The sequence below is a fragment of the Mustela nivalis genome, assembly GCF_964662115.1.
Source record: "Mustela nivalis genome assembly, chromosome: 2".
Taxonomy (NCBI): domain Eukaryota; kingdom Metazoa; phylum Chordata; class Mammalia; order Carnivora; family Mustelidae; genus Mustela; species Mustela nivalis.
Genome location: NC_139021.1, coordinates 72,366,518 through 72,380,686, shown reverse-complemented (window position 1 = coordinate 72,380,686; position 14,169 = coordinate 72,366,518). Strand labels below are relative to the sequence as shown.

Genomic DNA, 14,169 nt, shown 5'->3' with positions numbered 1-14,169 from the left:
TTCACCTATATCATAGTTCTTCAAAGTCTGAAAGAACTTTCCATTTCTGACTATTTTTGTCTCAATTTTCCCTTGGATCATCACAAATTTTCATTTTATCTTTGGTATGCCACTGAGTTAAGTAGAATTCAACCACTAACTCTAAAATACCTGTAGGAATATATGAACTCATAAACGAATTCAAGAATGAAATGCATTCAGTGTTGGATGGGTTAAATTTGTTTTAAACTTCTGCTTAATATAGAAAATTTGGAAAATTCAGAAAAGTATGAAGAAAATAAAAATCCCTCATAATTCTTTTAGTATTTAGCATATTGCTCATATGTATATATTTCTGATACAAATTTTACCATATTGAAATTATAACATCCATGCTGGTCTTTTATTTTTTGATAAATAATAATAAATGATAAAATTATAATAGATAAAACATGTGATAAGATTATAATAAAAGATAAAACATGTCATGGACAGTTTTTCTTATCATTAAATACTCCTCTATAATGTTCTCATTAAGTCAGAGCTGTCAATCATTACCTTTATGACTTTCTCCTTTGCTTTTATGCTTGGGAAAGCCATTCTTACTTGGAAATCAAATATTTCCTCAGTCACTTTCTAAACATTCTACGATAAAAATGCTGGCAAAATTTGCCCCTGCAATGTAGAATTATTGAAGGCATAAATTAAGTGCTATGCATAACTCTGGGCATGTAAGACTAGCCATCGATAGAACTCAGGTACCCCTCACCCACTCCGACTATTATCAGCTCCTGTTGCCAGGTACTGGTTTGCATTGGAGACTCAGGTACACCTCCCCCACCCCAACTACCCTCAGCTCCTGTTGCCAGGCACTGGTTTGCTTTGGAGACAGAACCCTCCTAGGGGTTCCAAGTAGTTACTAGTGGCCCAAAGGACACTCACTGGTGATCGGAGACAAAGCCACAAGGCTCTTTGGAGCCAGCTGGTGGCCATCAAAATGTCTCCCTACACAGCTCTCTGGAGCCGCTGTGGGTTGTCCTGGAGCAGCTGTGGGCTGCTGGCTTGGTGATATATGAACTTTTGCCACATGTGCCATGAGTCTCTGGGTTTTGCTGGGAGATCCTGGTGTGCACTGCCGTGGTGGTGTTCCTAGGAAAGAGTGGACTCAGCTTAAGAAGAAGAAAGGGGCATTGTGCCCAGAATGAAGTGTCTGGAAAAGACATAGAGATGACCGAACCGGAGGCACAAGCCTGTGGAGCCGTCACATCATCTGAGCAGAAGGCCAGTCCTCTCCACTTACAGATTCTTGCTCTGGCTGCCCTGAATCAAGATGTCAGGTATTTTTCAGTGGAAAATGCTATGCACCTGTTGAAGGGAGTTTGGGAAAGGCTGTTGAAGAACCTCACCAGATGACTGATGAAAATCCCATCTCTGGAGCAGCCCAGGAAGATGGAGAACCCCCTGCGAGGAAAATACCAGGAGGCTTCAAGGACAGTCCTGATCTGCAGGGAAGTGCAGAACCGCCGGTTCAGGACATTGGCAGCTATGGACAGAGAGTGAAGGAAGAGGCAGGGGAGGCAGGCAGGCCCGAGCTTCCTGATGGAGGAGTGTGGTGGCAGGCCACCGGTGAGGGCCAGAGCCAATGCCACACCCTAAGCTAGATCATACTGAAGGTGATGCATCTGCTAGAGCTGCTTAGAGATCATCTGGAAGGTGGGGGCTCAAGGAGGCAGGTGGAGACTGGCTCCTCCTCCACTGACCATGTGTCCTCAGGGAGAGCCCTATGAACAAAGGAAAGCCCTCCAGGGCACGGAAGAAGGCACCTGCAGAGGAATGAAGAGCTCCCAAGAAACAAAACAATCCACCAAGCTGAGCAAGTATCTTTTCACCTGTGAAACAGCCTCCTGGAAAGTGAGATTCAGAAGTTGCGCCTGAAGCCTGAAGCTCGAGGCAGAGCCTCAGCTGTGCGAAGAGCACATCAAACACCTGGAGAGGAAGATGATGGAGGAAAAGGCACGCTGCCTGCAAGTGAAGAATGAACTTGCCAAGGTGCACAGTAAGGCGGATGCTGCCCATTGGAACTTAGGCATCTACAGGTCCATGGCCCAGGACCTACGGGGAATGGCAGAAAATCTCCTCCTTGCATGACTGGGAGTGCCTCCTGTTGGAGAGGAGAAGTGAGGAGAGCCAGAAGGCTGTTCTGTGGGCAGAGAGGGAGTTCCAAAGGCTCCAGGCACAAAACTACTGCCTCAGGCAGAAGCAGGCCAACTCTGGGTCCAAGGTCCAGCCTGTCTCAGGGGGGCCTCCTGCTCCTGCTCTTCCGGGCACAGCCTCCAAATATCCTCAAGGGCCAAAGGCTCCCCTGAAACCCCAGAAGCCCAAGAAGGGAGTGAGGGTGCACTGGCCAGACTCCCAAGTTCTTGGGTCCCCTGCAGGTCTGATCTCCTTTCCCAGCAGTCATCAACACTCACAACCAGAGCACAAAAGCTCCTGTGCTTACCCCTTTAGCCATACCAATTGCTCCTTTTACTTGAGATCCACCCCATTATTGAACTGAAGCTACATATTCCCTATAGAGGTATGAGTGTGAAAGAATATTTTTCAATGTTAAGCATTAAATATATATATATATATATATATATATATATATATATAATTGCTGATACTACTGCTACTGATAATTGATTTTATTAAGGTATTCTATGCCAAGCAATGAAGGGTTTTAAGTGTCTTTTACTGTCCCAATAACCCAGTGTGTCATATATGACTGTCATATATGACTTTTAATTGTCCCAATAATCCAGTGTGTCATATATGACTGAGGTTCAGAGAGGGGAAACAACTTGTCCCAAGATCACACAGCTAGTGAATTTCAGAGCTCCTGTCCCAAACCAGGGTTGTCTCATTATCAATTGCTGTGCAAATAACTTCTACTACTACTACTACTACTAGTACTACTACTACTACTACTACTACTACTACTACTACTACTTCTTCTTTTGAGAGACAGAAAGGGGGAAGACACACACACACATGCAAACGGGTGAGGGGCGGAGGGAGAGAGATACCTAGACAGGCTTTCCACTCAAGTGCAGAAGTGGATGTTGGGCTGGATTTCACAGATCATGGGATCACGACCTGAACTGAAATCGAAAGTCAGACGCTGAATTGACGGAGCCACACAGGCACCCTTGTGCAAGGAACTTCTAGGCAAGCTGCTGTAAGGATCCCAGAAGGGCTTGATAAAATTTTCTCCTAGTTCACGTCCTAGTAGGGATGCAAAAATTCTAGTGGTAGCTAGCTGAGGTAAAGTCCCATCAAAGCATGGAGGGCAGCCTTTAAGGGTCTCCAACGATTCCTATCTTGGATCCACATCGTTTTGTGTTCCATACTCTACCTCTTGATTAGAGTCAGGAAGTACTGACTCACTTCTAAAAGACAGAACATGTCAAAAGTGATAGGATGCCACTTCTGAGGTCAGTTTACAAAGAGACCGGTCTCCTTGTGGGCTTGCTCGCCCTCCCTCCCTCCCTCATCTGTTCCCAGGGAAGCTGGCTGCTCCTTGTGGGCTGTATTCTGGAGAGGCCCATGTGGCAAGGATGAATATTTCCTGCTTACAGCAATGGAGGACCTCTGACTGCTAACAGCCACCTGAGTGAGCTCAAAAGCAGATTTTCCCTCAACAAGCCTGGAGATGACTGAAGATCCAGATGACATCGTGACTGCAGCCTTGTGAGAGATCCTGAGCCACAGGTACCTGGCTAGTTGCACCTGGCTGGCTGGCCCATAGAAACCATATCAGGTTATCAATGTTGTTGTAGGCCCTTTGGTTTGGGGAAAACATTCAAGAAGGACAGAAGTGTGAAGCCAAATGTTTGGCTTCTGACCCACCCTCCTCTCCTGGGGTTGAGATTCCAGGGAAATCAAGAGATGGTAGAAACTACTGAGAGATTAGGGTAAACAACGTAAGAAAGAGGACCTCTATTTTTTTTCACCATGTATCTCTCTGAGAGGACATGCCCTCACCTGATCCTCCCATGCTGATATGTGGCAAGTGCAGGAGGAGACAACTGGCAGTGTAGACCCAGCCCTGTAGAGCCTCCTAGAACGCAGAGAAAGAGCCCAGAATTTCCCTGGTTCCCCTAGAGAAGGCACAGAAATTAGTGAGAAGGCACAGAAATTAGTGAGTTGAAAGCCTGGGACCTGGTTATTGGACTTCTGGGTTAGAGGGGAGATGGCCTGTGGAAGGGACACTGCCCGGAACCCCTCTTGGGCCAGATGCCTCCTGTCTGCTTTGGGAGACTGAGGATTAATAAGGGAATGAATTAGTGTAGCAGAGATGGTGTTCTAATGCTTGGCAGGTCTAAAGTTATTGACATCATTGACATTCCTTTTCTCCTTGTCCCCAGTACCACCATAAATGGGAAGGGGCCTTCAAAGAAGCAAGATGAGAGCATCTCTTAAAAGTGTCAAGTGTCAATATCCAACCACTCCAGTCACTTCCACCCCCTTGGCAGCCCCACTGCTTCCACAAGGTCACAGATACTAGTGACCTCTAAGGCTTCTTTTCCCAATTTCTGGTTGCTGCCCTGACTCAGAGGTGAAATTTAAGTGATTAAGTGGAGGAGCATGTGGGCAGCCTGAAACAGCGAGAGTGATAGGGGTGTGGAAAGAGTAGCAGAGACATGGAAACGGCCAGAGCCATGTGCATGTTTGACGATGGCCTGGTAACAGAAGAATGAGGCCTTTCCCTTCTTGGGTGAAATGGAGCCTAATCTTAATCAATGCTTCTTTTTCTTCCTCTAAAGTCAAAACCCTTGATTGACAGGCATTATATATGCCTCATCCTTTTTCCATGTTTATACTGTGTTATCCTCTTTCTTGGAAACTTAGCTTGGGTATTGGGTATATGGCTGTACAGACTGTGCATTGTCAAAGTCCATGCGGTACCATTTATTTCCTATGAGATGATTGGACAAGTCTTCTCCCAGAAATCTTTCCACATCATTAATCACTGGATTCTCATTATTCCCATTCATTAACTAATATTTGAAGATTGGTTAAATAAGTATTTTGTAGGTTCTGAGGATTTAACAATGAACAGGATAGTATCTACCCTTGGCATTGGTACAGGAAGAGACAGACAACTACATGAACCAGTAAAGTAAGTTTAGGTGTTGTAAAGAAGTTGCACATTGTGAGGGTAAGGTAAAATGTTTGGGACATACATTCCTACATCTTTTAACATAAGACCACAGTTTATTAACGAAAGATGTTCTATACTTATCCATTTTCCTCCTTTTTCTTTTTGAAACTTAAGAAAGCAGGCAATATGTTGTATGTATAACAACAGATATTTAACACAAGGTAAGAGAGTTAATTTCTTAAAGATTTTATTTATTTTAGAAAAAGAGTGCTTGCATGATCAGGAAGAGGGGCAGAAGGGAAGGACAGAAGGAGAGGGACAAGCAGACTCCATACAGAGCACAGTTGACCTCACAGAGTCTGACACAGTGCTTGATTTCATGACCCTGTGATCAGACCTGAGCTGAAGCCAGGAGTTTCATGCTCAACTGAGCATCACACAGATGGTCCTAGAATTGATTTCTTATTAGATTTTGCATTTGTCCTACCAGGATGAAATTTTATTTTAAGAGAATATGAATTCCTTAATGCACTGAGTGGGAATTATTTAAAAATTTTTGTTATTACATCATATTTATAAAATTGAAAATATGTATGTGGGTATGGTAGTGGCAGGAAGCAGATTTTGCAAATTTAGTACATTTTTGACACTTATGAGGTATATTTTCCCAAGAGTAAGAGTGCTCTCAAAATCACAAACCTCAGCAGGGCACCTAATTTTTCCACAAAACACAGTGAAATAGAACTAAAATATTTAAAGATCTTTTGTGTTCTTAATGGTTCCCTACAAATAGAGGACTAAAGAAATTTGTAGGGTTATTTTATGGCTTTGAAACTTCATATCCTTAGACTTCTTCACTTTCATTACCAGTACTAGTGATTGATTTTAAGAATCTTCAAAACAAACCAAATAAGTTTGAAAATAACCATGGAAATCATTGCATTCTGGATGATGAATAGAAAATATCAAAACACATTAAGATGTTGGTCCATGAGGTTCCCTCCACTGACCCATGCTTGGAATAGGGACCCATTTGATACACTAGCCTCAGAAGACATAATTTAAATGAAACCTCTGATAAGAAATCACAATGAATCTTCAACCATCAGAATTACTGAAAAATAGTAAAACTGAGAATGTAAAATCCATAGACGCAAAGGGGCTTTGGTATTATATCACAGATCTATAGCAGGAAAGCAAAATGCAATTGTTTGCTCATCCCTTTATTGTTATAGCATATATGAGATCATTGTGATAAGTGGTACAGAATTTTCCAAGTTGGATATTGTATGAGAAACTGCTCTGGCGCACCATAAATTAGATGTTTAGCCTTTTACCATAAATCAGCTGCCTGGTTGGTTCCTAATTTATCCACAAACTAATAAATGCTCTGAAACTCTGATCCTTTCTTTTAATGAGGGCTGGTAACTCCAACCTCTGAGGACAGAGGCGAGGATAAACTGAGCCAGAGTAATGAGGGATTTTCAGAACCATGAAAGTAACCCACCAAAATCAAGGTGTTACCATTCAATCAGGTATTGCTGGCTTTAAGTTCCTAGTTTTGCTTCTTGAGCAGAATAAAAACACATGGGAAGCAACAGTTAGTTGAAATGGACATTGTATAAAGGATTTAACTTACTTCTTTTACAAACCACTGGCAAAAAGCAGGACCAATCCATTCTCTTGCATGAATACCACAGTCTATCCAGACAGCTCTTTTGTAAGTTTGTGATCTTCTGCCCAGCTGAAAACAAGAACATTCATAGTAACCAACTCAGGCTTTTATTTTTAAAGTCATTGATCAGCATGATTTAATAAGATTTCAGTGCAGTTCTTCACTATAGTTTGAGTCATTAGATAGCCCACAAAAAAGATACAGAAATTTCCTATCTATTTCTGAAGTCCAGGCCTTTTATGCAGAAATAGTAAATTTATTGCCTTAATTACAAATCTAACAGGAAAATAGACAAAAAAGGGCAATCCCTTAAATAAGTTTTCTTCTCTTTTTAAAGGATTTTATTTATTTATTTATAACAAGAACACCTGTGTGAGCAGGAGGAGGGGCTGAGGGAGAGGGAGAGAGAGAGAATCCCAGGCAGATTCCACACTGAGTGCAAAGCCCAATTTAGGGCTTGATCTCATGACCCCAAGACCATGACCTAAGCTGAAATCAAGAGCCGGATGCTTAACTGGTTGAGCCACCCAGGTGCCCCAAGTTTGCTTCTTCTTCAATATCGTATGTGATTGTTAAGTAAAAAGCTAAATTCCTCTTTCTCCTAACCTCCTCCTTCAAGAGAATCAGAATCACAAAGAGTATTTCTTTTTTTATTTTTTAATATATTTTTTAAATTTTTTATAAACATGTATTTTTATTCCCAGGGGTCACAAAGAGTATTTCTTAAAGCAATAATTATGTTTTTAAAAAATTTTTAAAAGGATTTTATTTATTTGAGAAAGAGAGAGAGAGGGAGAAAGAGTGCAGGAGCAGGAGGAGGGTGACCAGAGCTGAAGGCAGACACTTAACTGACTGAGCCACCACGCACCCCAGCAATAATTAAGTTTTATTGCTGTAAAAAGTCAAACTTTATTACAACACAAAATGGGAAAGCAAAGCAAATTGATTTCTAAAATCAAGTGACAGAGTTTTTTTTATAATCTCATTATATCAATATTACTTAAATGTGGTTTTTAACTCAATAACAAATAGGTAGCTATTAACATTATATTCATAGGGGACCTAGTTTTCATTCATTACTTCACTCAAGTAATACTTCAGGGAATCCTTTTTTGATACTGTGCTTGACACTGGAGATTCAAAGATGAAAAGACAAAAAGTTTATATGCTAATAAGGAGGGCAGATATGGGAACAATCAATCATTGTGATGTGGACATGCATAAGTTGCTTAGGGAGCATGGGGTGTAATGTCTAATTTTCCCAGAGAATAAAATAAGGCTTTTCAGGGGAGGAACACTTGAGTAGTTGGGTAAGACTTGAAACTTGCCCAGCAGACAAGTTGGAAGAAGGGATCTCAAGCTTGGAAGAGAATCTGGGCACATCCTCTTTGAAGAACTGTTTTGGGGGTATGAAGAAGAAATGGCAGTGAAAAGGGACACAGAGGCAGAGAATACATGAAATCCCTGGATCTTATGTAAAAGAGATAAGGCTTTATCGTGTATTTCATAGGAGAGGGGTATGTCTGTGAGACAGAGAGACAAAGGCACGGATGAACACAAGGTCATGCTGACAGTAGTGACAGATTAGAGTATGAGAGGGGCGAGGACAGGAACTTGAAAGGAACTCCTTACTGAATGCTTTATTGCAATAGTCCATGGAGAAGAGATCCAGAGATAAGTTAGGGCAAGAGTAGGGAAGACAAGAGAAGGAACTGGAGCAGATCCAAAAGATATTTAGAAGAGAGAATTGTCAGTTCTCAGTGGTATATTTAAAGGAAGTGGTAAAAATGAAGAAGAGGAATTTAGGGTGATGTTCATGCTTTTTGACTGCAGTCACAGAATGGTGCCATTCTGAGTCTGAGGTGCTTTTGTGAAAATTGAGATGAGAATGTCAAGTAGGTAAGGACATACGAATGTAAAGCTCCAGAGAGTGGACCCCAACTAAATAGAAATTTCCAGAATGATGGGGGTGGAAGTGTCCATCTAGAGAAGTTGGTAGAGGGAGAGTATAGAGTCTGAGCAGAGAGTTCTGGGATGATCAGAACTCATGGGAAGGACATGGGGAGAGGAGCCAGTGAGTGAGACAGGAGGGTATGGTCAAAGACAAAGGAGGAGAACCAACTAGGAGCCATTGTTGGTCTCAGCAAGAGAAATTTTAGAAGAGCCATGGGGGTGAAGACCATTGAGTCAAGGTCTGAATGGAAGGTAAGGAAATAGAAGCAGTGATATAAAGAAAATTTTTCAGACGTTTGGCTGAGAAGAGATAGAGAGCTCTGGGTAAGTAGCTAGGAGAGAATGTAGGGTCAAAGACTGGGAAGGGCATATACTTTCTTATACATATACATTTATGTAGTTTTGCACTGGTTCACCTTAAGTAACACCAGCTCACAATAATTTTGAATGCCATTATTTTTAAGTGCATCAACAACTCTATGTTAGAAATAGCATTTCCTGGAATACTCAATGGCAAAATTTAAATATGGCCCAACAATCTAAGGGAAATTATCAGATGATATTAAATATGAGATGCTGCAAAAGACCATTTCATTTTTTCCCATAAGTCAAACTTGAAAAAGATGTTTACTAAATAAATAAATGTTTTTATGCTTGCTAAATAAAAAAATTATTTTTACCTTTAAAACATATAGAGACCTTCCCTCATATGATTTTCCAATAGAGAACATGTGAATGAGACCTGAATGAGTTTTATTTAGATGACGCATCCAATTTTGAATCTAAAACAAATAAATGAAAACCATGTCAGACTCTCCCAGTTATGGAGCTTTCAGAGAACAAAAGGTAACAAAAAGCAGCAATAAGTCTCAGGCTCAAAGAGTATACATGAGTATAAAACTGAACAAAAAGAGTGACCTCAGTGTTGTGTGGGTGGTAGTATGTGGAAGTGGAGAGTAATATGAGGGCAGGTGGAATTTCTAATTAATAAATCTGTGGATTCAAAAAAAATCAGTTTTGTATTTTTAATTTTCCTTAAGATACTTAAAATTATATTTTATTTTCTGTCTTTACAAATAGTAGCTTTGTGTCTTTATATTGTCCCCTTTTTAATGCATACCTTCTACTACCATTTATCATTAGTATCTTGATGGCAGAGCTTTGTAGAAAATTAATCCATGTGTTCTGGATTCTTTTTGAAAACAAAAATTATTTCCATTTCCCTCCCAAGTACTTAAGAGGAAAAGAAATCAGGTTCATGAAAACTATGCAAACTACTTGAAAGGGTCTATTAAAGCCCCATATATTATAATTTGCCACTGAAAAGAAGATGCTAAGAAAAAGGCATTGTCTTCTGCATTTAAAGGTTATTCAAGTCACACATCAGAGGGCATACTCTGAATAATTTCCCCAGTAACGGCCATAAATTTGCATTGATCCCGTCACACACACTTATCTGTCATCAGAAGAAGGTATATTTGAGATGGATGAATAAGGCACTTAGAAATATGAATGACATTTCTGACTTAAAAGCTTTACAAGAAGTAAGGAAGTCACACAGAAGTGTCCCTTTAATCCATGGTGTGCAAGACAGTCTGTGCTGAAAAATTTAGATTTTGAGAAGTACCCAAGCTTTCTTTTCTTTCTATTCTTATTTAGTCTAATGAGCATACACATATATATATGTGTATATTATATATATATATATCTTATGTGTATATATGTATATATATGTATGTACATATCTACAGATATATTTAAAATTTTTTTCTAGTGCATTTTATAACACTTCCATGTGCCAAGCTAGCTAAAACCTTCCCATTGCTTCTAATTTCAAGCTTCTAAAACATATGTTGGAACATGAAATATATGAAAATAATTTTGAAAAAAAGTCATTATCAAGATAACCAAATATTCTCCTTAGAATATAACAGGATCACATTAATTTTTTTTATGCCTGACATTCCTTTGCTCAATTCAGGGGAAGCTGGAAAATCTATGTACTTCTTCATTTATTTATTCTGTCATCTACTACCTACTTGGAGGTTCCTATTTGCTTGCCACTGGGGATATAGTGGTGAACAAGAAAGAAATAGCCTGCCCTCATTGAACTTGAAGCTTATGAGGAGAGAAAAGCATTACTCAAGTGGTCCTACAATTACATACATAAAAACTATGACAGATATCATATCCATGTGCTGTGGGTGCATGTAATATGCTGGGGTTGGAGGTGAGGAGTTCTAATTCCATCTTCGAGAGTAGAAACAACCATTTTTTTGCTTGGGCTGAGATTCAAAGAGTAATTAGGTATTGTCTAGGTGACCAGTAAAGGATATAATGGTAGGAATGAGGTTGTTGTAGAATGAATAATAGGAAGAATAAATAATAACATTTTTAAAGGCCCTGAGATTCTGCAAATAAAACTTGGCCTTTGGGAGGTCTCAACTTGTGCAGAAGCTATGTGGCAAGCATCAACGTTCACTCCACCCCCACCCAAATCACTGCCCTCAAACTCTGACTAGATCTACCTTCCATGGCTTTTTAGTTAAGGTTTTCAGAACTGCAATTATAGTAGCATTACCTCACTTTTCCATTGCCCTTCCCATGTATTTTGGAGGGGTGGTTTGGGTAAAGCAAATGAAATCCAGCTTATTTCCCTATTTCTTATAAAGGCTTAATAATGGAGGAGATGATGAACTGAGCTGGCTGGGCCATATAAGAACTTTATATATTCTTCATATGGCCCCTGCCTCTATCTTTATGCTTTTCTCCCAGCCATCAGACCTAAATGATAAAGATGTATTTATTAAAAAAAAAAAAAACAACAAACCAAAAACAAAAGCTCCTCTGATTACATACTTCTTCTAAGGAGTGATAAACTTCATAATTATATCCGGACAGGTATCTTCTATTTCTCTGGGTTCGTAAACTGCTTGCGTTTTCCAGTGTGTTCTGAAGATCTTCTATGAGGACCCTGGATTTGAAATGATAGACATGATGCAATCTGAATGGCGATCATATAAAATTTGAAAAGGAAATTATGCATTTATGAAAAAAATGATAGCAAATATTGACATCTCTAAAAATATCAAATGTTGGGAAAATGTTCTCTTTTGGGAAATAGAAACTATTAAATTAGGTAAAGAACATAAAAGGTAAAATTACAGCTAGATATTCTCAAATGATAATAATTACTACCACTGACTGAACAGCTACAAGAACTGAATGATGGGTATGAGCATTTACATTTATTGAGTACCTATTTAGATACCATGTTACGTACTTCATGTACACGAGCTGAGTTAAACACCCTATAAGGTAGATTTTTGTGTTACTTCCGTTTTACAGACAGGGAAAAATAAGCTCCCAAAAGGTTAAGAACCTGCCAACATCACTCTGCTAGGGAGTACAGAGCCAGAATTTGAACTCGGAACGTGAACCTGAATTCTAGTCTTCAGACTCTGAGTCCAGTGTAATATTATGAACCCCAAAACAAGACAAAACACCACAAAAAAGTTTTCAAAAAGTTCAAAAAATGTTTGAATGTTTACAAAATTGAGCCATGGTATATTGTCATTGCATTATTTCCAAAGTGGACAGACCTTCTAAATACAAACAAGTGCAAATGGTTCCCACTCAAGGTAAGAGCAATTCCCCACATTTATCACCAGAAAGTTATGAAGCTCTGATGCTGATATATCTGTTTGTTTGGCAGCTCCTGATAGAACTACCGTTGTTCCTATTAGAAAGGCAATGTTTCCCCAGGAGTTTCAGTACAAAAAGCTATGACTCTTAATTGATTAGATTCTTTATCATTTATCATTATCAATTGATAAATGACATGACATATTACCAGTCACATCATGAAATGTCCTTTCAGAGAATTGTCGAAATAATTCTAATGGAGAATTGCTCCTACAACGGATTTATCTTAATATTTTCTAGTCAAGTTTACTAGTGTTTTCACCAAAGTAGGAAAATTATAAAGTTTTTCAGTTTCAAGTTGTATGGGATCGTTCTAGATGGATATTAACTTCTTTGAGGAATAAACTCTTAAGCATTTCAGTTTTCTTTTAAAGTCTCCAAGTGCCCTAAATAGAACTAGTTTTTGGATTCCTTAGTATTTGCCTATCCAATTAGGCTAGTGATTCTTAAGCTGCATTGCTTTAAAGTTACCTGTGAGCTTTAAAAAAATATGCCACACTGGGGCACCTGACTGGTTCAGTTGGAAGAGTGTGTGACTCAGGATCTTGGAGTTGTGACCTGGGGTACCACTTTGGGTGTAGAGATTACTTAAAAATAATAAAAAAAAAAAAACTTTAAAAATATACCACACTGGGCCCTACATAGATAAGAATATTTATGAATAAGTATCAGTCCTTTTTGAAAGCTCACCAAAGTGATTCTAATATACTGCGGGGATAAATTTAGGCTAAAAACTGGAAACCACTAACTCAGGTTCATTAAATCTAGAAAATCACTGGTATCTGTCCTCTCAAGTTCCATATTAAATGCAAATGAAGAGAATAGTAGAATATGGCTGACTCTTGTTTCCTTTTTCCTCTCCTGAGTATCTGTACTGGACATGGTCAACTGCCTACTCTCCTTATGGACTTCCTGTACTGCAGGAAGTACAGTCTTGATTCTGGGTACAGATTTGTAAACACTGGTAAGATAGGAAGTTAAGAATGAGGCAGAGGCCATCTCCTGCTGGTGCTGTGGCTATGTCAAGGCCACAGAGATGTGACTGTTGAGAGGCAGCCAGCGTTGCTGGACTCAGCACTCCAGTGTCTAGTCACCAGGTTTATAGCATGAGAGGCAGTTATGGTAACAACAGTGGTGGTTGGAGTAGTGCAGTCACAGCTTCTGGACCTTTGGACCATCCCATGAGAGAGAAGTAAATTCTATTTGATTGAAGCTACTGTGTTTGGGGATCTGGTATCGGTTGAATTATGTCCCCATCTCCCCCAGTTCATATGTTGAAGTCCTAAGCCCCAGCACCTCAGAATGTGACCTTATTGGGGGCTAGGATTATTGTAGATGTAATTAAACTTTGGTCACCAGGATGCACTCTCATCCAATATGACATGTTTTTATAGAAAGAGGAAATTCAGTTTGGGAAGATGAGAAAGTTCTAGAGATGCATGTGCTGATGGTTGTATAATGTGAATGTACTTAATGTCACTGAATTGTATATTTAAAATGGTTAAAATGGTACATTTTATGTTGCATATACTGGGGAAATCAGGACACAAAGACGCACATAGAGGGAAGATATGAAGAGGCAAAGATGGCTGTCTACAAACCATGGAAAGAAGCCTGGGACAGATCCTTTCCTCAAGGCCCTCAGAAGGAACCAACTCTGCCCTCATCTTGATCTCAGTCTTCTAGCCTCGAGAATCATGAGACAATAAAT

At 39.7% G+C, this 14,169-nt stretch overlaps 1 protein-coding gene across 1 annotated transcript in view; it reads right to left on the bottom strand.

Moving 5' to 3' along the window:
- Positions 1–14,169, bottom strand: part of CPA6 (carboxypeptidase A6) — a 321,211-nt gene that overhangs the window by 64,763 nt on the left and 242,279 nt on the right. Inside the window, exons 4-6 of the mRNA XM_082719142.1 lie at positions 11,613–11,727; positions 9,434–9,535; positions 6,765–6,869 (exon numbers count right to left, since the gene is read on the bottom strand). Of these exons, the coding sequence (XP_082575268.1) occupies positions 6,765–6,869; positions 9,434–9,535; positions 11,613–11,727 (322 nt within the window). The remainder of the gene's footprint in view (positions 1–6,764; positions 6,870–9,433; positions 9,536–11,612; positions 11,728–14,169) is intronic.